The 23,233-nt window shown below is 46.3% G+C and overlaps 1 protein-coding gene across 1 annotated transcript; it reads left to right on the forward strand.

The window, feature by feature from the left end:
• The first annotated feature begins 557 nt into the window (after nt 1-557).
• On the forward strand, nt 558-23,233 carry si:dkey-89b17.4 (zinc finger protein 646). The gene is made up of 5 exons (XM_041956852.1): nt 558-692; nt 8,349-11,154; nt 11,676-12,785; nt 13,966-14,828; nt 22,293-23,233. Exons 2-5 carry the CDS (start codon nt 8,573-8,575, stop codon nt 22,718-22,720), a joined length of 4,983 nt encoding a protein of 1,660 aa, XP_041812786.1. The 5' UTR covers nt 558-692; nt 8,349-8,572; the 3' UTR covers nt 22,721-23,233.

The following is a 23,233-nucleotide window of genomic DNA, read 5'->3' on the forward strand; positions in this document are numbered from 1 at the left end:
AGGATGCTCAGAGGAAGGTTTCACCGCCTGATGCTCCTCAGAGACTCATCTTCCTCTGGGAATCACCGCAGCGGTGACGGACTCATCAACACAAGAGAAACGCGCTGATGCTTCATGACTGTTCGCTGAGGACTTCTAAACTTCCCGCACGTCCTCACACAGGATGTCCCCACGGGTCTCTCTGCAGGACGCGAGCTGATAAAATGACCTCGGAGTGTCAATTTGTCTCTGATCAGCCAGCAGCAGCCCGGCACGGCTCGGCTCGGTTATTCCCAGCGGCTGACAGGCCGAGCAGCACCAAGCCTGCTTGTTCGTCTCAAATCTGCATTAAAATGAACACAAGTGACTCAAACGAGCTCTGAGATCCATAAAGTGAGAGTCGAGCGCTCCGCAAAGAGCCTCGCGCTGATGTGAAACCGCCAAACTGGATGTTTTTGTGCCTCCTGAAATTTTATTCTGCGCATGATGACGCGTAAAAGTGTGCGCTCCGCTCCGCACGGCTAGCAGCGGCAGCGGCAGCGGCAGGAAGTATGTTGTCGAAGCGGTGGTGGGGGGAAAAGAGCCAAGAACCAAAAGTCGGTGGTTGAATAGGAGGAGGAAAAAAATAACCATGCCTAATCCGTGAAACTTGCACATTTTGCATCTCCACGCCGTGCATCGTTCACCGTGCGGGCGCAGAGGCCAGTTGAGGGGTAAGTGTGGAGCGGAAAACGGCTGAAAAACGAGGTTTTCCATCAATGGAGCCGCGGTGTGTTTGTCGAGATCTTTGTGTAGCTCCGGGCTAGCCTGGGGTTGCTAGGGCTAGCTGGAATGCTAACCTCTGCGAGCTCATGCAGCGGCGGCAGTTTCCACTCAGGACAACCTTGAAGAACTCCACGTGAAAATAAATCTTAGCGTTTTGCTGTTTCGTGTACCTTCGTGTTTGCCTTGTTAGTTGGTTTTGTTTACCATTTTGTTGTTTTGAACTTCCGTTTTGTCCCCTTTCTGTCATCGCGGGGGGTTGCTAACTAGCCAGGCGCTAATGCTAACGCTAGCTCGGCCGTGTATCTCACCGCCTTTCACCTTATATCCAGAAAATGCATTTTTTTTTTATTAGAGCCTGAAATCAAAGGTAACTCCTGCTGTAATGTGCACCCTGTTTTCAACAACTCAACGTATCATCGGCCGTTAGCTGAAGCCGGACTGCTAGCAGGTTGTGTTTGTGGGGCTAAGAAAAGCGAAGCTAGCCGTTAGCATGGGGAAAATGGCTTGCTGCTCGAAAGCCATTTTCCGATGGAAATGGGGTCTCAGTGAAAGTGGGCTGATGGCTGTAGGTGTTGTCCCTGCTGCGCTGGTGGCATCATGTCGGAAACACACGGCTAACTACGCGGTTTTCTGCGGTTAACCCGCTCCCCGTGTCCCCCGGACCGGCCCGGCGGGCTCGGGTGTTACTCCCCCGGTTAAATTGGGGAGTCGGCCGTATTAAATGTCGGCTGTGTGTCGTTGTTGAAACCCTCCGCTTTTGTCCCGATAAATTCATGCCGGGGCTGAACCCGACCGAGAAGAGACGGGCCAAGGTCAGGGAGCCCTGCCGCGTCTGTGGCGGGTATTTCGGGGGCAGATCAGCTGTAATCATGTAAAGTTAGTTGTACTTTAATGCAGAGGTTAGACGGCTGCGGCTCGGGTAGTTTAAGCTGCTGGATGTCTCCGATCAAAACAACGCATGTGTGAACAGACCCGGGTTACTTCAGCGCGGAGGGAAAGCGTGCGGACCCGGGCCGCCTCGGACCGGTTCAGGTCCACAGACGCTGCGGAAAGCGCACTTTAATGAGTCCGGCGCGGGTTTCGGGCTCCGCTCGGTTTGTTTACATTATCTGAAGCTCAGGAAGAAGAAGAAGAGGAGAAAGTGGAGGACTGTGATTGGCTGCTGTTCACAGGCCGCACTCAGATCTGTTTGTGAATGAAACGCTTCATTTGGAAAATCTGTGCTTGATCACTGTGGAGCCTCAGAGGGACAGTATTAATCCCCAGGAGGGCAGAGAGGAGGTGATGATGGTGTTAATGATGAAGATCAATAAGAAAACACATACAGATCAGCAGCAAATCACACACTGAAGCACAGACAGAAAAACATCCTCATCAAAGCAGCATGGTCCACGCACTGGATTAGTTACTATTACTATGTTGCTATTTTATTATTATTATTCTGTATATAATCTTTTTACTGCTCGCTATTTTGATATTTTATCATGTTATTATATATAGTTTGTTCTTTTTGTCTTATTTCACATTTTTTCACTGTAATGCTGCTGCTGCACTGCAATTTCCCAGCTTGGGATAAATAAAGTCTATCTATCAATCTAAATAATATTAATGAGCTAATATGTTTATCTGCATTCATGTAAATGAAGCATAACGTGGAAAATAATAGAAACATGAACTAATAGTCATACATGTGACACTAAGGTGTCATTAAGGACTGTAATTAGCAGTTGCTTTCATTATCAGTTAATTGATTAATTATTCCCTTGTCTGTGTGTGTGTGTGTGTGTGTGTGTGTATACATATATATTTAGTTAAAGTGTAAGAAAATAGTGAAACATTTCTCCGTCTTCAAACGTCCGGTCAACAGAACACAGGAATCAGTTTAAGTTCCTCCAGAGCGTCAGATTTTCTGTTTTTCTCAGTTTTATTTGTCAGTAAAATGAGTCTCCTGAAGTTTTTGATCTGGCGGTCATTAACAATGTTCGGTCCTGCTTCATGCTCTTCAGTCTGACTCTGCTGCTCCTGCCTCACATCAAACTTCTCCTCTTCACTTTCTCTTCAACGCCTCTGAGCTGCTCTTCACCGTCTCACTCTGACTCAGTATGTTAACAGATCTGATCTGAAGTCAGTGTCGTTCATGTTCATTCAGTCTATAGAGCCTCCAGATACTGCAGGTGATGAATGAAACATTTATGGAGACTTTGTGGTTTTAGCAGCAGTTAGTGTCGGAGCTACATTCATAACAAATCAATAAAGTTTTAATGGGTTTTAAGAGCATAATGAATGGATGAAGGTTTCTCTGTGGTTTAAAGTTTTTAAAGGGTGAGCACAAACACCTTGAAGAGGCTGCTGCAGTCCTTGACAAAGTGTTTGGAGTCCTTAGAGACACTCCAGGATTCTTTGGGGTTCCTCATTTAGGAGGTTTTTGGGGGTTTGTCCAGGAGGTTCTAGAGAAAATTCCAGGAGTTATTGAGGACGTTTGAGGGTGTCTTTGTGGAGGTTCCAGCCTTTCTTGGGTCCTGTTGTTGGCCTTGAGTATATTTCAGGGTTACTGAAGAAGGTTTTGGGAGTAAGGTGATTCAGGAGCTGTAGAGGAAGTTCCAATGTTCCCTAAGGAGGTTCCCCCAGTCTTTTGAGTGATTCTGTGGACTTAGAGGGGGGTGAACTGATGTCTATCTTGTTATCTGACTTGAGATAAGACAGGACGGGGGACGGAGACAGGGACGGGGGTGTGCTGTTCTTTAAACCTGTCCAGTAAGGTTTGCATTTGGCCCAGTTTGGGTCTCTGGGTTCTGGTGTCTCACTGTCTGTCTGTCTCTCTGTCTCTCTCTCTCTCTCTCTCTCTCTCTCTCTGTCTCTCTCTCTGTCTCTCTGTCTGTCCGTCTGTCTGTCTCTCTCTCTGTCTCTCTGTCTGTCTGTCTGTCTGTCCGTCTGTCTGTCTCTCTCTCTCTGTCTCTCTGTCTCTCTCTCTGTCTGTCTGTCTGTCTGTCTCTCTCTCTCTCTGTCTCTCTCTCTCTCTGTCTCTCTGCCTGTCTGTCTGTCTCTCTCTCTCTCTCTGTCTCTCTGTCTCTCTGCCTGTCTGTCTGTCTGTCTCTCTCTCTCTGTCTCTCTGTCTCTCTCTCTCTCTCTGTCTCTCTGTCTCTCTGCCTGTCTGTCTGTCTGTCTCTCTCTCTCTGTCTCTCTGTCTCTCTGTCTGTCTGTCTCTCTCTCTGTCTCTCTCTGTCTCTCTCTCTCTCTGTCTGTCTCTCTGCCTGTCTGTCTGTCTCTCTCTCTGTCTCTCTGTCTCTCTCTGCCTGTCTGCCTGTCTGTCTGTCTGTCTCTGTCTCTCTGTCTCTCTGCCTGTCTGTCTGTCTCGTGTGCTGACAATCATCCAGTCAGTTTAGATCTTGTGTGTCTGGTAGGTTCGGTCGTGTCTCCATTAGAACAACAGCTAACATTTGTTTTTCTGATCGATCAATCAGCCAATTATCTTCTCTGTTAGTTGTTTTTTCTATAAAAAGTTTGATAAATGTTCTGTCGTCGACCTTCAGCCTCCATCAGACTTTGTTTGAACGCTGTGAAATGTCCCAAACAGGACGAAGGTGGCTCGTTGTTCTCCGTTGATCAGCTGGGCCTGCTGATGATTTTTAAACTTGGCCTCAGTTTTGTTCGTGCTTCATGTTTCTCTGAAGAGCTGCAGCATCACTCCGCTGTCAGGATGTTTAATCTGTACTCACATGATGCACTTCATCTGCCTAACGAGAACTCTCCACACATGTTTGCTGATGATCCTTGTTACTGTGGTCCTGCTGTGACTGAAGGGGCTGAATGCTTCTGACCGGTACCTGCCGACAGGTAACATGCAGCTGCATCGTGAAAGAACATCAAAACCAAAAGGATGTGGTGCTGCGTCCTCCTGCAAGGACAGAAGGAAAACATCAAATTAAATCAATAATGAAAGAGATTTTAATCCCAGTGAGATTTATATTCAGATAAAGAATCCAAGCTGAAGCTGAGTGCAGACGGTCAGCAGTGAGGTGGAGAAGGTGGAGGCCGAAGTCTCAGCAGATAAAACTCAAACTGTCTGCAGGACTTCAGATACAGACTGGTTTTATTATTATTATTATTATTATTATTATTATTATTCAATCATATGTGATATTTTATCAGTTTCAGGTCTTGTGTGAATCAGGCTCTTAGTCTTTCTTTCTTTCCTTCCTTCCTTCCTTCCGTGTGTGTGTGTGTGTGTGTGCGTGCTCAGCCCCCTCAACCTTTTCCTCTCCCGCCAATCAAATCCTCCTCCACACCTTTATTTTCCACTGCTCTCCTTTCCCCTTCCCCTGCTCCTCCCCTCTTCTCCCCCCCCCCCCTCTGGATCTTGACCTGTCTGTTTGGTTTTTTTCCACCTTCACCTTCGTCCTGTTTTGTTCCTGTTTTTCTTTCTTTCTGTCTTTCGTCTGTTTCTTTCCTTTTTAACTCCGTTTGAGTTTTTAATCCCTTCAAACTCCTCAACAACAACTCATTAACCCCCCCTTTAACATGTTACAATCAGTTCATTATGTATTAATTAACCCTAACCGGCCGCTCATGAATCAGAAACTTGAGGCCACTTTGAGGTTCAGATTCGAGCTGCGTTTCATCGTCTAGTCTAGAAACGAGAACCGCTTCCATCAGGGCCCGGCGTCGAGATTCTATGTCCGCCGTTTTTAAAGAAGCAGAGCGACAGTAGCACGTGGTCTGCCTCATCCCGAGAAGAAAGACCAGAGCTTCAGTGTGGATGTGAAGTGGAAGCTGTCGCGATCCGTCTAAAAAACTACGGAATAAACCAGAGGCAGCTTGAAGAACCGAGGCGCTGTTCAGCAGGTCCGGTGTGAGGTGGCTACAGCTCGGTACAGCAGCACCAAACAGATCAACACCAATCTCAACAAAGGAGTCCAGCCACTGAAACGGCGACGGTCGGCCTCGGGGAGATCGGTTCTGGTCTCGTCCTCGACCGACCGCGGGATTGATCGTTGATCCGCTGCTTCGCCGCAAACTTCCGCTTATCCTGCTGAGTTTTATTCTTCAGATGTGTGTCCTTGTTGCCAGGCAGCTTCGTTCTTCCCTCATTAAACCCTCATTCTGCCACCAAACCAGATCTAACGGTGAAAAGGCCAGTTTACCTCTGAACACACGGTCGCTCCTGATAAGCAGTGAAAAGTTAGTGTCTAAGTGGAGAGTAGCTGTCTCTGATCCTCCCCATCATGTCGATGATGATGACGATGTCCAGTCGGAGGCACAAACAAAACACTGTCTGCTGTGTGACGACGTGGAGGGGTTACCCTGCAGCCTGTTCACCGGCCAGTGGAGTCACACCAAACACTGCGATTTCTCCCATTCGTCCGGGACGATAGCATCTTACAGGCGACGCGGACGAACGCTGAAGCCCCGATGTGAGGCTCAAAGTGTCTCTCAGCTTTGTGACGGCGTCTTTTCCTGCTCGTCCAGCAGGCTTTTTAAATATTTCATTTAATGAATGAATGTAGAAACTGAGAGCGGTTCACAGTGAAGATCAGTGTTAGTAATCACACACACACAGGAAAGAAAGGAAAGCCCGTTAATGTATTCATATCTGTGGAGTGTTTCATTCACGCAGCTCTTCTTTCAGTCTGTCTGGTTGCTCCTCTGCAACAGATTTTTATGCACATTTTGAAAAGTTGCATCAAAAAGAGTTTCTGCTCCAAGAGGAGAAGAAGAAACGTCTCCACACTGATCTGATGGACACACCAAAACATGAACTAAACAGGTGTGTGTGCGTGCGCGTGTGCGTGTGCGTGTGCGTGTGAGATCTAATCTCACAGATTAGCCTGTTAAAAGTGTCACAGGCATCAACATGCTTTAATCACCTCTGGTCCTTAAGGAATAATTGATCTGATTACTGACTTGTTAGTGTGTGTGTGTGTGTGTGTGTGTGTGCGCGCGCAGCATGTGAAAGCAGTGGGAAGAAAAATATATATATGTACATATTATACAAGCAAAATGAAATTTGCCTCAAAAAACAAAATATGTAGACAAAATATATAAAAATATGTAAAAAGTGTGTATCGCCCCGGTAGCTGTGGAAAAAGAACAATGTAAAATACCTTCAGATTAAAAATTATAATAAATAGTGTTACTACTATTGCACCAAAGAATGAAATATACAAAACAGTAAATGATTTGTAATATTGCACAAATAGTCTGGATATGAGCGTAATTTGTCAAACAACATGAACACAGTCTGATGTTGGGTGGTGCTGGATTTGAATAATCTGATGGAATGAAGGACCTGCGGTAGCATTCTTAATCTAATAACAATAATTAATAATTCTTAATCTGTTAAATATTGTCAGTGTCTCAGGTGTCAAAGGTCAAGAAGGATGACCTTAGTAACATGAAAGAAATACTTCCTCTCCTTGTTAGAGCTGAATGAAGAGGCCTGTCGAGGATGTTGTAGTTTGGATGAAGGATCACTTCTTCTCTCTGTCAACCATGTTGGCAGGTGCAGCGTCCGCTGCCAGGGCTTCTCATGTTGTCAGGAACAAACGGTGGTGGGTCAATATTAGCCCATCAGCAGCCTCAGTGCAGTCAGTGCAGCTCTCATTCAAATACTCACACGCGTGTAGCAGTAAAAGCTTCATGCTAAGAGTGTCGGTACCGGTTTGGTCAATTAATCATTTAATTAATAAATTAAATATGGTTTTTGTTCCAGCCCCCATTTTAAAGGACCAGTGTGTAGAATTTGGGGGGGATCTATTGGCAGAATTTGGCAGAAACAAGATTTAATATTTGCAGTTATGTTTTTACCTTAGAATGAGCCCTTTGTTTTTCCAGAGGGAGCAGCACTGCCATGTTTCTACGGTAGCCCAGAACAGACAAACAGCACCAAAACCCAAAGCATGCAGTGTTTACTTGTATCTGACATGTCTGCACAAACACACCCTCCACCAACGTGCACTGTTTCTTATCATAGATTAAGATCACCTGTAGAGTTTCAAAGTGTCATACCTGTCTGTCGTCTACAGGTTTTTGCATTGCTACTACTGCTTTCTACTGCCAGCTGTTTTTCCTGGACCAGTCTAACTAACCTCTGTGAATCTAAGTCCTGGTGTGAGACCAGGCTGCAGTTTGTAGTGGAACATTAATGGAGGGGAAGGGTGGTGGCTTTAGAGGTTTGTTGATCCTGTGGTGGTTTTCTGAAGGCTGTGAAGGATTCACAGCAACTCTGTCCTCTTAATACTATCAACACAGGTGTGTCCTGCACATGGCTGATGGGTGTAAATGGCCCCCTTATATAAGATTCAAAGGAAATTTGCTGCTTTAAAAGTAGATGGCTGGTAATGGAAACGTGCAGTGACACCAGTTTTGATTGATGTATAGGCAATCACATCAAACAATTATCTGATCAACAGAATTTACCTGCAGTTGTTTTGATAATTGATTAATTGTTAAAGTCAAACATTCACCGTTTCCTGCTCTTCAAAATGTGAGGACTTTCTGCCTTTCTCTTTTTTTTTACCATCTTCCACTCAGTCAGATGAATTTGAGATTTTTAACCAACTTCGTCTTTAACTAACCCTCTTTTTCTCATCTGTTTGTCTCAACAGTGATACCTCATTGGCTGGTGTGACCCCCGCCGGCCCGCCACCTCCCAAGGTGGGCCCCGATTGGCTGGACCTGCACTGACGACTCTTGTGGAGAAAATGGCTGCCACGCCACCCCCCAGCTGAAGAGCTAAGCCCTGCTGTTTCCTCCTCCACGTCCCTAACATCACTGTTCATTGCTGTGTTGTGAACTGTGATTCCCTCCAACCGATTTGCTGTAGAGTACTATGGCAATGCATGATATGAGTCGTGCCAAGGGTTTCCCCTGTAAAGAGTGTGATATGGTTTGCCCGAGTACTCCAAGTCTTCTAGAACATATGAAAGCACATTATCAGCAAGAAGAGACCGGACGTTTTGAGTGTGAACAGTGTGGCCGAATTTACAAGCACGCTGCTAGCCTAGCTAATCATAAAAAATCTCATGAAGTGGGTTCGTTCCAGTGTCCTGTTTGTACGCGCACCCTACCTAACGCAGTAGCTTTGAAGAACCACCTACGTATCCATACATTGTCCCCTAGTAGTGCACACACAGAAGAGGAGAACGAAGAAGTACCTGAAGAAGCAGGCCACGACGAGAGGGAGTACGGCCTTGCCCAAGACCTCTCGGACGGGTTTGGGCGCACCCATTTGAACAATAGTGGCATGGGACATAGTGTCCTCCAAAGCCACGAGACAGACGACCACGGAAAAAAAGGCTCCCCTGAATCCGACGACGCTTGGGACAGACCATTCAAGTGTGATCAGTGTGACAGAACCTACCGGCACCACGGTAGCCTTGTGAACCACAAGAAGTGTCACCAACAAGGAACTTTTAAGTGCTCTGTGTGTTTTAAACAGTTTGGCAACCTGGCTGCCCTAAACAGTCACGAGAGAACTCACTCGAAGTTCAAGACACCTGGGGCATCCATGGTGAGCAGCAGCAGCAGCAGCAGCAGCCTCCATGACTCGGAGCGCAGCAGTGGCACCCAGTCATCCCAGAGTGATGAGACAACCTCCTGTTTCTGCCACCTGTGCCAGGTAGCACTGCCAAATAAGGCAGACTTTCAAGAGCATATCCTGCTGCACAACACAGCCTCACCCTCCCTCGGATTGCCACGCAGTTTCCCAGGCATCATGCCTCACAATCTGAGTGCGGTTAGATCCCCAGCATACACCCCCGCCCTTGGGGACCCACTGCCCCTTCCACCCCTGCCTAGTGAAAAAAGAGGTCCCTATGACCCCATAATGGGCCCTCCAGTCAACAATCCAATCTACACATGTGCATACTGTGGCGCAGGACACCCAGATCTGGAGACCTTGAAAGTCCACTATCTGACGCACGATCCCCACCCTGCCTCCCATGGCCAGGATGGTTCCATCCTCAACTCAGACACGCTAAGCTCTGGATCACAGGGCTCTGTGTCTTCTCCCTCCGGAGGCCGTGTGCCCCAGGCCAACTCTCCAGATGATGGAGAGCGCCGCTTTAAGTGCGGGGAGTGTGGCAAAAGTTACAGGCATGCAGGAAGCCTGGTCAACCACAAACGCTGCCATCAGACAGGCCATTACCAGTGCACCATCTGCTGTAAGCAGTACCCTCACCTGGCAGCACTACACAGCCACCTACGAAGCCACAAGGGGCGTCCCTCCAACCAGCCTATTAGTAATGACAGCAATGACTGGCTATCTCCAGAGCCACTAACTCTGGACTCACAGCAAAGCTATGTCCAGGAAGGCAGTGGTGCCACCACTCCAATTTCACTGCCGGGAAATCTTGGTGATGCTGCCCACTTTGTACCAGATGGTGGCCACAGCAGTGGGTTGGACTCTCTTGAGTTCCACGATCGCTTTGATGGCAGCTCACTTTCCCAGAGCAACTCTGCTCACCGTCAGGCTGACAGACATGTGTGTGCAGACTGCGGTGAGATGTATGGAGATGTGTCTGGCATCAAGTCACACATGTGTCCCCGCCGTGGCCAGCAACAGCAGCCACCACCACAGCAGGGCAACATGTCCAATGGTTTTATGGGGAACATGAACTACCACAGCTCCAGTGGAACCTCACTGTCTGCTGGAAGCTCGGGCAGCCTGAAAGAAAGCGGCAGCCAACGGCAGTACTCCCAGAGTGGAGGCAAGAGAATGGGTAGCAATGACAAAGATGATGATGATGATGGAGAGGTGTATCAGTGCTCAGTGTGCGGCAACCACTACGCCAGCCTCAGAGCCCTCAGGAGCCACCTGCGTAGCCATGCCAATAACCCAACAGGGCCAGGACCTTCCAATCTGGAGCAGGAGTGGAGGATGATCTGCTCCACCTGTGGCCAGAGCTTCTCCAGGAAGCAGGACCTCCTGAATCACCAGTTAGTCCATGGCCCCCAAAGGCCAGATGGTCAACAACAGGGTATTGGGGGCACCTCAGCTAATGGCAATGACAAGATGGACGGACGCAACCACATTTGTGTTGATTGTGGTATGTTTTTTGCTGACCGCCACCACCTGATCACCCATCTGTGCCCTGGTAAGAATCGGGCAAGCTCAATGAGCAAGCAGGGCCTGAATGGAGCCAAAGGGATGTCTGGAGGAGAAGGTGTCGGTGGTGGGGTCGCCGGAGGAAGCCGTGATGTTGGTGGCGATGGACGTAGACCTATGGTTGACCAAAGTGACAAGCCTCACAAGTGCGACCAATGTGGACGAGGATACAGACACCCTTGCTCACTCCTTAACCACAAGAAGTCCCACAAGACTGGTGTTTTCCGATGCTTGGTGTGCCAGAAACGCTACTACAATCTGCTGGCTCTCAAGAATCACCAAAGGACCCACTTTGACCTCAAGAGGTAGGTGCCTGATTTAGTCCATTTTTTTTATTTTATCCGGGCAGATGTTGTAATGAGTTTAAAGGTCATGCTACATTTTATACACATTTAGGGAAATCTGGAATAATGCTGGATATAATTTGACAACTTGGTGATGTCTAAGCTTAGCGTAATCGTAAATGTGTTGCCCTGTCTCGTTGCTCTTGTTCTGCAAATGGAAAGTGAAGGAGTAAAATAACCTTATTGTACCATTGGCTGTGATTTGTACTAAATTCAAATTTATGAATTGTGATTCATTCTTTTATAAACTCAGATTGCAATTTTGTTGTAAACTGGTTGCACTTTAACTTTCGTGATAACATTATACCAGGACTGCCAATGTTTCAAATTTGATTTCTGGGCCAAAATGCATAAGGTAACAGTCTCCATGAAGGGTCACATTTGATACCACCGCTGCCCTGATATTGGTTCAAGTTTATTCATTTAATGTATTTACAGAGATTCTATTGTGTTTTCTTCATCCCTGCCCATTCCTGCTGCAGGCACAAGTGTGAAGAATGTGGCAAAGCTTTCAAGATCCAAAAGCAGCTAATCAACCACCTCCGTCTCCATGAGGAACACCGGGCCAAAGGTCTTGTTCGGACCGGTCCCAATGGTTCCCGCTTCCAGCAGCCTGGCCCATCTCAAATGCAGACTATGAGAGGAGAGTCTTCAAAGGGCCAGGTAATGGGCATGAAATATAGCCATCAAGGGTTCAAAAAGCCCTACTCATCTGCTGGCACTTCCAGGCCCCAGAAGTTTGATCCAGCTGAAACTGGACGACGGCCTTTTTCCTGTGAAGAATGTGGAAAGACATACCGCCATGCAGGCAGCCTAGCCAATCACAAGAACCTTCACAAAATTGGGGAGTACCACTGCAATGTTTGCAACTCCACGTACCCTAACAGGCTGGCAATGAAAAACCACCTACGTCTCCACTTTGCCCAGAAGAAGCACAACTGCCAAGAGTGCGGCAAGGGCTTCCGCACCCAGAGACAGCTAGCTACCCACACTACAGCTGGCCTATGCAAAGGCCCGCAGGGCCCTGGGGCCCAAATGGATTTTGAGTGCGATGGCTGCTGTGAAGGCTTTGCCACGGCTGATGAGCTTGCAGCCCACGACTGCCCAGCCCAGCACCTGCCTTCATCATCCTCCACCAATAGCTCCACCAACATCAGCATGGAGAGAAGCTCTGTGGACCTCGACTCTGATGAGAGACCCTACGCCTGTGACCTGTGCAGCTGTGCCTACAAACATGCAAGTTCCTTGCTGAACCATAAGCACACCCACAAGACGGGCAACTTCCGGTGCAACTTCTGCGACAAGCCCTACACCAACTACATGGCGCTACGGAACCACATGCGCATCCACACACAGCGTAAGAAGCACATCTGCCACACATGTGGGAAAGCCTTCCGGCTGGCCAGGTTCCTCCGCAACCACCAGAAGGTCCATGAGGAGGGTGCTACCCCCTTTGGCTGCCCCACCTGTGGGAAGAGTTTCCAGGGGAGGTCCGGTCTGGCCAGGCACCGCTGCGGGGACAACCAGGTAGGCATGGAAGTCAGGAGGAAGGCCGCTGCACCCACGGGAGAGGGCGAAGAGTGTCGGTACACGTGAGTTCTCGTCAGTTGTTTGTGATTCTTCGAAGTTGAAAAAAAATTAGTGAAGATAAATTTAGGTCTCTACATGTCTATTACAGGTATATGATCTCCAATCCGGCTTCCTTGGGACCATACGCGTGCCGGAATTCGGATTTTTCTGAAGTTTGGACAAATTGAATTAGTGGAGAGACCAGATAAGTCAACCCTGTTTGCTTTCAGTTAGCATATATCACACACTTGAGTTTTTTAGGCTACCTTCAATCAAACATTTCATGTTTAGATGTATTGTTTTCATGCTTTGTATCTCAGCAAACTTTGACACAGATTTTATTAAAGTAGTATTTTTTGTGTAGCATATTATGAAAACTAAGTATTGATGTTGTGTGTTCCTTGCTCTTGTTATGATTTTGACTGTAGTCCTTGATTTGTTTGTGTTTGTTTTCTTTAGGTAGTGTCATTATATTGGCTAGTTATTAGACTAGAAAATGCAGTTATGTGATGGGCTCTTGCATTTTGATGTCTTGGCAAACTGAAATCTTAGGGAAGATTAGGAAGTATTTGGAGCTAGCTGCACTGCACATGTCGAGAGGTTATTATTCTTAACAGTTAAAGGATTCTGTACTACAGCACAGTAGCTACAAGCAACTACAGTCTGGTATGGTCGAGGTACTTTGGGCATGTTGGATTTTTCTTCAATGCATTCAGAATTTAGCAATCAAAAGAAGGCTGTGACAGAAGGTCTTTGAAATTGTTTTCAGATGTGAAAGAAGCTGTTTGAAGCTTGTGTCCATTTGTGCAGTGCAGGGAGCAGCAGATACCTCCCAGTTCCCTACATGAATCCCAATGTTGTTCATAGTTTCTCCCATGCCCCCCGACCAACCAGCCTTCTCCCCTATGACCTGTCTAGAAATCATTGCTTTAAATGGTACACCACTTTGTAGCAGTCTTCTTTAAAAGCTTTAAGCCGGATTTCAGATCATATACCTGTATGCGAAACATCTTAGATGATGAGTAGTTAAAATATTTCAATAATTCTAATGAAAAAGTGGTAACCAGTAACTGAGATTAACTTGGCTAGAACAGTGAAAACAAACTACCATCTTCAGTTACTAATCTCCCTTTTTCTTTCCTTCTGTCCCTACTCCCGTCCCCCCACCCCCACCTGTGTTTTTCCTTGTTTGTCTCTGCACAGATGTGATCAGTGTGGCCGCTCCTACCGCCATGCCAGCTCCCTTCTTAACCACAAGAACACCCATACTGTCGGCATCTACCACTGTGCCGTGTGCCTCAAGACCTACTCCAACCTGCTTGCCCTGAAGAACCACCGCCGTATCCACTCCGAGACAAGGCGCCACCGTTGCCATGACTGTGGCAAGGCCTTCCGTGTTTCCTCCCAGCTCTACAACCACCGTCGCGTCCACCAGAAGCAGCGGGAGCTGACCTGCCGGTCCTGCCAACGAGCCTTTCCTACCCATGCCAGCTTCAGGCTCCACATGGAGATCACCCATGGCCAGGCGCCGCAGCCCCGCCAGCCCAGACCCCAGCAGCCCCGACCGGGGGGCTCCCAGGACCTGGGCTGGGGATCAGGCCTGGACCTCACCTTGATGCAAGAGCAAGGACTCGACCCCAGCAGTATGACCAAAGCCCGCAGCCGTGGAGGCAACAGTGAGGTCATCAAGTCCCATGTCTGTGACCAGTGTGGACGGTCTTACCGCCACGCCAGCTCCCTGCTCAACCACAAGAACAGCCACAAGACTGGGACCTACTTCTGCAACTCCTGCCAGAAGGAGTTCCCCAACCTGATGTCTCTCAAGAACCACAGACGGATCCACACCGAGCCGAAACGCTACCAGTGTCCCGACTGCGGCAAGTCGTTTCGGGTGTCCACCCAACTCATCTGCCACCGGCGCATCCACACCAAGGAGAAGCCGTTCTCATGCCAGCAGTGTGACAAGCGTTTCTCCTCCAAGTCCAACCTGAGGCACCACATGAAGGTGCACTGGAGCAGCTCAACGGCGCCCCCTCCCATGGCCATGGGTGCGCCCAACTTCCTGGGTATGCCCGGCGGCCCCTTCATATAAGCTAAGGGTTGTGGGGGGTTATGGGTGGGTGGAGGGGTGGGGGGGCAGTCACATGCCAAGGTTTCTGGAGGTGCCAAAACGTAGCTCTTCCTCCTGCTCACCCTCTTCTTCCTCATTTTTCATGTGTGACTGTAGTGTGTGTGGAGGACAGGGTGCTTAGACTCAGTCCAGGTCCTGCATGACAGAACATATACAGTACACAAAGTACACAAAGCAGGAGGGAGAACACAAAGTGGACACTGCGCACACACACACACACACACACACACACACACACACAGCAGTGAAAATGGAGGACGTGCACACACACTCTGTTGCTGACACACCTCCAGCGTCTTTCCTAACCTCTCCCGAGCTGAGGCTTCCTTCACGGACTTTCCCTCCAGGCCCTGGTTGTAGAGCTGTCTGACGGTCCCACACAGACTGACTGACGGGCAGACGGGCAGGCAGACATGGACTGTAGACAGACATGATGTAGTTTTTTATGAACTGCATGGACTTCACTACACCTGCCTTATTCCCTACTGCATGTTGCCCGGTAAAGTTGAGGTTTTTGAACCTTTCTTGGTCTGGAACGGCGATGCCCCACAAAGCCGCAGTGACTGAGCTGTAACCAGACTGTTCTTTAAACGCGAAGCCTGGCTCGTAAAGACTGATGAGTCCCTTAGTCGTGACTTTATTGGCGGACTGACTGTCGGGGCAGAGCTGCTGTGAGGGTCCAGATGAAAGCGTGAGGAAGTCTGAGGCTTGTTTTCAAGTAATGAGCCATCTTGTCCATTTCAACCCCAGGAGCTGATCGGTCCTGTGTTGCAGTTGGTTTCCTGGTTTTCCACCCCCATCCCAGTCCCGATGATGTTTCTAGAGAGTTTTGTCTTGCTGAAATCTTCTCTCGTGGCCTTTGTCACAATGTTTTTAAACCATATTCTGACTGAGTCAGCCGAAACAAAGTTCAAACTGTTTTTTTTAAGTGAGACCAACTCGTAGATACAGTGGACGTTCCGGGACAGACAGAGAGGTTTGGTTTATTTTTCCTTTTTGTACCTAAATGTTTGACGGGGGACAGCGATGACTTCTGGGGGCTGTTAGGACTGGAGACGGGACTCTGAGGTTCTGGTTTAAATGTGTGTGTGTTTTTGTGTGTGTGTTGTCTTGGAGCACCGAGATGAGCTTTAACAGACCACTTCCTCGTTCACACGTACAGATTCAATGGCGTCGGCGTCGCCTCTTTACAGCGTACGATGAACCCGTTCGTAGCCTGAGCCCTCTGACGACCCTCCTTCATCTCTGTTTCCATTAATTGTCGTCACAGAATCAGGAAGCTGACAGCTTCGTTAAAAACTCTTATTTATTGAATTAAAGTAACAAACGTCTTCTTTGATACCTCGAGGCCCTTTTCGTAGACGTCAGGGATTTGTCACATGGTCTTTATCAGCCAATGAAAACACTAGTAAGTGGATGTTTTGTTCATATTTCCACGGTCGAAACCTTTGAACCAGCATGTATGAGAAGTCCTGAAAGTCACATGACCACTGAGAAAAACTCCAGGAATGAAGACTGTGATTCGGTTGAAAGCTACAGAATCAGGTTGAATAAAAATGAAACCAGTGACATGAACAGTTTTTGTGTTCATCGTGGTTCATGCAGCAGCTGTGACGTCGTTAACGAGTTTATTTTCTGAGTGATGTGTGTCTTCAGGTCCAGGTCGCTCGTTAAAGTAGAGAAAGCCGTTAACAGTTTCTTCTCTGTAGAGTCGCAGCTCGGGTCCGTTTACCTGTTCTGGTGCAACAGATGGTAACTATTGGTAACGGATTTTTGAAGCTGATTCACATCCGAGAGTAAAAGAACTAGATGAGCAGTGGAGACGTGAGGTCGACACCTGCTGATGTCTGTTATCGGTACGTTGAGCCTCGACGACGTTTCTGACTCTGACAGGTGATCCTGTCTCACCTGCTGTCTTTGAATCTGCGCGTGTGAACGAGGGACGAATCTGTCTTTGACTTCTGAGAGTTCCTGTCCGCCCCGATCTCTGTCTCAAAGGTTTCACTCTAACAGCTCGCTGAATGTGGCTGCAGGTTGAAAAAAGAAACCATGAAAAGGTGTGTACTGTTCGGCCTGAGCCGGCACCATTCTGTTCTGTTTGATCCTGTATTGTAATCGTACTTCTGACTGTACTCTCTACAGTACCTCTTTTATAAGAAGGAAAAAAGACGACAGATCATTGTAGTAATGCATTTATTTATATTATTATTATTATTAACACTTGTAATGGACGGCGCTAGTGTTTAGGATGTGTGAGTTTAGAGCTGTGTTGATGTAAATCACCCACCTGACACCCCCTCTCTCTACCCACGTTGCCCCCTGTTCTCTGGAGACGATGGACTCGGAACACTCGGCTCCACTGAGACTCTCCTGTGTTCTAATGTGTGAAGATTTCAGGAACTGTAACATGATGGAAAGTGTTTTTCTTGCCTTTTACCAAGTGATGTTGTGCCGGTCTTTCTCAGTCGAGCCTTCCCATCATCCCTTTCTTCCATATTTATCTCTCTGCCGAGTTTGACCGAGTTTGAGCCCCCCCCCCCCCCCCCCCCCCCCCCCCTCCTGTTTCACAGAAATCAAACCCACGTTGAAAAGGGACAACTCGGTGTTTCTTCTCTTTATTTGGACTTCACCCAGTCCTCATCATTTGAACCTCTTTATGTTACACTTTTTATGGTAACCTCTTGTATTTATTGGTGTCATTTTTCCCTTATATTTAATTGCGTTTTATGACTATTGGAGCCTCTGTGTGTGTTAAAAACACAGCTTGTCAGCGTTTTCAGGAGCACTGGTGCTAGTTTTAAAAAAGAAAAAAGACAAAAAGTCAAAGCCGTGCAGTGACCGTCAAGTGCTGTAGGAGTCCATGTGATCTTGATCTAGAACACAGAAATAATAACTGTACATTCTTTATTTTTATTTTTGCATTTTCTTCCTCCACCATGTTTGATTTTGGTTTTCTGAGTGGAAACTTTCCCGCCTGCATTTCAAGTAGTTTTTAGAAGAAGAAGAAGAAGAAGAAGAAAAACATTGGTTTGGAACAACTATAACCCCTTTTTTGTTTTAAAGTCTAACTTTTGTTTCCATGCATATATATGTAATGCTTACTATACACTTTTATAAACTATGTTTTGATAATTCATTTCTTAACAGAAAAACTTGTCCATATACTATAACCCTACTGCTGAGTACTGAAAATAAATAGCTGAAAACAAACCCCAGCGGAGGTCAGTGTTTTCAATCGTTCTCCTTCAACAGCTCGGACAGTTGATTAGGTACACCTGGACGGCCTGACGCGGTCCGGTCCGGTCCGGTCCGGTCCAGCAGCTCTGCTTTCGGCTAAACATTAAACTCTGTTCTGCTTCCCGTCACGTGAGTAAATGTAGTGGATGAAAAATAGCGCCGTGCGGTACAACGGCATCACCGACCACAAGCTGTGGAACCGATCTGGTTAATACCAGTACGCATAAAATACTTCTCGAATTCATCAGTAAATACTCGTTTCTTGTTTTTCCCCAAACAAACACGTGCGAAGCAGTTAAAGGTGAAGACGTGCGACACTCGGCTTTAAGCGTCCGTCGTTTTCCTCTCACCATTCTTTAAACAGTCGTGGAAACCACAGCCGGAATCCAGTTTTTACACCAAATATTGAATAAAAAACCCTGAAGTCCTGCACAGTGTTGATCAGTTAATGTACGACATCACGTAAAGTCCATCCAACCGGTGGCACGTACATGTAAACAGGCTGGAAAAAGGTTATCGATGAAAAATGTTCCACGACGACTCTTTGATGCAGAACGTAAACACGTCTTTAGCCGAAACGTTGACGTATATTCACAGATTCAAAGATCCGTCTGGATTTTAAGAATCACTGTTGATTTATTGATTTATTTTTTATAAACCCAGTCCTGCTCAATAATACACGTGAGGTTTAATTAATGTCTCTGACATTAAAGCCAGTTTTCATGCCAGAGCTGTTGTACTGGACTACATTAAGTAGTGCAGGTGTGCCTAATAAAGTGGCCACTGCATGTGAGTCTGACAGGAAACAGATGAGCAAATTAGCAGCAAATACAGAAGCTACACCTCTATGGAAGGTTTAAAATGCCCATAAATAAATAGAAACGTGGTCAAATGGTAAATATTTCTTGGTGTGAATAAGACACGGCGACATCTCAATAAAGATTATTCAAAAAGGAAGATTGACAGAAATGCACCTGTTTGTTTTGTGTGATTGGATTTCGATGTGACATGAAAAACGATTCATTCTGTTATTAAAGATAAAGTCTAAATAGTCGTTTCACCATTTAATAATGAAACACATCCAGCGTGACTGTGACTGTGTGGCATCTTTCACCCTCACAGCTTCACCAGGTGTGACCAGGACCCTCAGTTACATCAACGTCGGCACACATTTCATCCAAAATGTTCACATCAGTCACCGTCGATTGGAACAATGGGAGAAAATAACCTGACACGCGGTTCGACACTAAAATAACTGCTTCATCGCTGAAAACGTTCAACCCTGCTGCGTCTTCACGCAGATACGGTTGACCAGGAACAGTTGTACATTTGTCATTGGATAACTGATCCACAGCTGAGTGCTGCAGCCAATCAGAACAACACGGTGTCCAACTGAAAGTTACATTTTTAGTTCGGTTTAAAAAGTGCGAGTACACGTTACACAGTACTAACTGTCAGATTCAGTCTTCTGTTCTTCTGTTCATTCTTGAAATGCATCATTTAAATTAACTGTATTTGATTAATGATATCTTTTAAATGGTTAACATGTTAACAGTAATTGTTCTGCGTGGCGGCACCCTTCACCTTCCATACCTGTATGTCATGTAGGCTGATTCCACACTAATATTACTGATCCTGCTGATGCACCTGAACCAGGTGTCACTCTGATGTTAACTCATGGAGTAACTTTCAATAAATCATCTGAGTCCTGCAGAATCAGAACAGATGTGACCAGATGTTCATCCAGTCAAACAGAAGCTGCGTATCAAAGTACACGAAGAAGAACTCTGATCTTTAAGTAAAAGTACCAATAACACACAGTCACAGTAAAGGTCCTGCGTTCTACTCATTTTACCTAAAAGCACAAGAGCACTTGCATCAAAATGTACAAAGTAACAAAAGTAAAAGTACTCATTGTGCACAATCATAAATACGAGACTACTGGAGTATAATTATTGATTGATGAATGTGTTCATGCTTCGATGAAACAGCTGCTGAAGATGACTCTGCTGCTGAGCGCTTTCATCTATAACATCATCACTTATTGTATTAATGATCTGAAGTGATCAAAGGAATAGAGTGAAGTCAATGGAAATACTCGGGTAATGTACAAGTACCTCAGATGTACTCAAGTAGGGAGAAAATAAACAAACGATAAATGAATGTGGATGAAGAACAGATTCCTCACAGCTGGGGTTTGAGTTTAGACACAAGAACAAATCACAGACAAGTTTTTACTGATGAAATGTCGATGAAAAAGAACAAATGAAGAATAAATGAGTGATTCACTCACGACTCTGGTCTGTGGGACAGTTTAGAAGATGAAAAATATTTGTACTTTCACTTCAGGTTCATGGTTTGGATTTCCTGTCGTCAAAAACTTCACAATAAAATGCAGCTGTAGCTCCTCACACACACACACACACACACACACACACACACACACACACACAAACACACACACACACGCCTAAACACATTTTCAGATATTTCAGATTAGAATCAAAGAGTTTAAAAGAAGCACAGAAGGAAGAAATAACATAGAAAATGTATACATACATACACTCAGTGGCCACTTTATTAGGTACACCTGTACAATCTGTTGCAATTCAATTCAATACAATACGACAGCTCTGCGACAGATTCTACCGTCACAAAGTTTCTGACGTTCAGGTTTCTTGTAAATTCAGCTGTTCGTTAATGACCGAGGTCATCGTTAATTATATGAAGAGTTTCTCCATGTATGTGTATAAGCTGCGGAGACAAGTCATGAAAAGATGCTGGAGGGCTTTTATTGTGGAGGAGCGGCCAGCAGGAAATGTTGTCGTGTTCTGAGCTCAGAGCAAACATTCAGAAGAAGTTTGTAGTGTTTAAAACGTCTCAAGAAGAAACTGAGGGGGACTATTTTCAGCGGTGGATTAATCCACATTACACACAAATTACACATCATAGAACACATCCGTAAATAAAATGAAATAAGTTTTAACATCAGAGCTTCACATCAACCCTCCTGCTGCTCATCTGACACCAGGGACTCGAGACGTAAACCGACAAACTACGAATAATGTGGTTTAAATAAAGTCACTAAAACAGCTCAGAGCGTTCCGTCACTTCAGATCTTCACTTTTTTATCCATCATAAAACATTTGAGATTAAATATTAAAGGAAAGTCTGATTTCTTTTTTCTTCTTGTACTTGGTGTTAAGTCTGAAAATAGACACACGTGTGCAGTGAATGTGGACTTTTACACAGTTTGTCCATCAGGAAGCTGCAAAAGTGCAACTTCAGAAGTTGTTCAGATCAGAAAGAAACTTTTCTGTTTGATCAAATCCAGCTTCAACCTGTCAGGAAGACGACAGCGAAGCTGCTCCCGAACCAAACTGAGGTTTCCTGTCTTTCCTGTGAAACTGTTGAACGATCAACAGCAGCCAATTAACTCGCAGATAATTATTACTGTTGGTTTGAAATGTTTCCATGAAATAAGCAGAAGATCCAAACGTTCTGTTGGAACAGGACGATTCTTCTGCCGGCGGTTTGTTGTGTGAGTCACGTTTCGCTGGCGTTACTCTGGATTGTGTCTTGTGTGTGTAAAAACGTTCATGCTGGATTTGTCAGACAGTCTGTGTTAAACATCGTTTGGTCACGCAGCTCAAATCCAGGCAGCCTCTCGGGAATCGAACCGTGGCACAATAATCACTTTATTGTAATTTTGGTTGTAAACCGAAGAGCTCGTTAATGTTCTTTGTTTTATTCTGAAAAGCGGACTGACCTTTGACCCCGTGCTGTTCCCTGCGGCGGCCTCAGGTCTGTTCGTCAGTCCATTGAAAATGTCGCTGACTTCATGAGTCACTGATGGAAACAGAACGTGATCGTCAGCATCTCCAAACTTCTGATCTTGTTTCTCGTAACTATAAAATACAGATTTTGTAATTATTAGTTTTCTTTCAACAGTTTTCTCACAATAATTGAGTCTTTTTCTTGTTTTTTCTCGACGTTTTCCTCAGACGTGTTGAAGTTTTGAACTGTTTCCACCCGACCGACTCGGCAGGTTTAAGGTGGATGTTGGTGGAAGCTAACGTTAGCCTGTAGTGTCAGACGTTGTTGTTACACAGTTCACCTCGGTCAGTTCACCTCAACTAAAACCTGGTCTTTGTCTCCTCAGATCTGAGTCCAACGGGTTCGACCAGCAGCTCCAGGAGCTTCGTCTGCGGTCAGTGTGGTCGGTCTTACCGCCACGCCAGCTCCCTGCTCAACCACAAGAACAGCCACAAGACCGGAACCTACTTCTGCAACTCCTGCCAGAAGGAGTTTCCCAACCTGATGTCCCTCAAGAACCACCGCCGGATCCACACCGAGCCCAAGCGCTACCGGTGCCCCGACTGCGGCAAGTCGTTCCGGGTGTCCACGGCGCTCATCTGCCACCGCCGCATCCACACCAAGGAGAAGCCGTTCTCCTGCCAGCAGTGTGACAAACGCTTCTCTTCCCGGTCCAACCTGAGACACCACATGAAGGTGCACTGGAGGGGTCCGGCACTGTCCAGAGGGACATCATCCGCCTTCCTCACCGTCCCCTCCAGACCTTTCATCTAAACGTCCAACCTGGCTCATTCTTCAACGGTGTGGCCAAGCACGGCAACCCCAGACCACATCGTCAACCGAGGAGGACCAAACAGAGGTTTCCGTCTGTGGAAGAGTTCAGCTGAAAGTCTTTTTAAGAAACTCAAGACCTGAACACTAAATTTATATCACTGAAATATTAATCTGAATCCAAAATTCTCATCGAATTCAAAAGTTATTCCAGACGTCCTGCAGCGAGGGACGGCTTCATCTTCCTCACGGTCTCTTTGAAGTCAACTACAACTCCCAGGGTGCATTTCACTGACAAACATCCAATCACAGAGCTTCAGAAAACTGATTGGACTGATGTGTTTTCAACAGATTATCAGTGAGATCGATGAAGATGATCAAAGTGTCTTTTTTATCGGGAATTTCGTCGACTCAGTTCGAGAAACTCTGTTTTCTTTACTTGGATTTTTAGATGTTTTTAATTATTGTTCTAAATGATTTCAGTGTTTTGTCATTTGAATCTTTTTCATGTTGAAC

Source organism: Chelmon rostratus, chromosome 17 (genome assembly GCF_017976325.1).
Source record: "Chelmon rostratus isolate fCheRos1 chromosome 17, fCheRos1.pri, whole genome shotgun sequence".
In the NCBI taxonomy this organism is placed as follows: domain Eukaryota; kingdom Metazoa; phylum Chordata; class Actinopteri; order Chaetodontiformes; family Chaetodontidae; genus Chelmon; species Chelmon rostratus.

Coding starts and splice junctions, on each gene's coding strand:
- si:dkey-89b17.4 (XM_041956852.1), top strand. CDS start 8,573: ATGGCAATGCATGATATGAGTCGTGCCAAGGGTTTCCCCTGTAAAGAG. Junction 11,155..11,675: donor ACCCACTTTGACCTCAAGAG/GTAGGTGCCTGA, acceptor TTCCTGCTGCAG/GCACAAGTGTGAAGAATGTG. Junction 14,829..22,292: donor GGGTGCGCCCAACTTCCTGG/GTATGCCCGGCG, acceptor TTGTCTCCTCAG/ATCTGAGTCCAACGGGTTCG.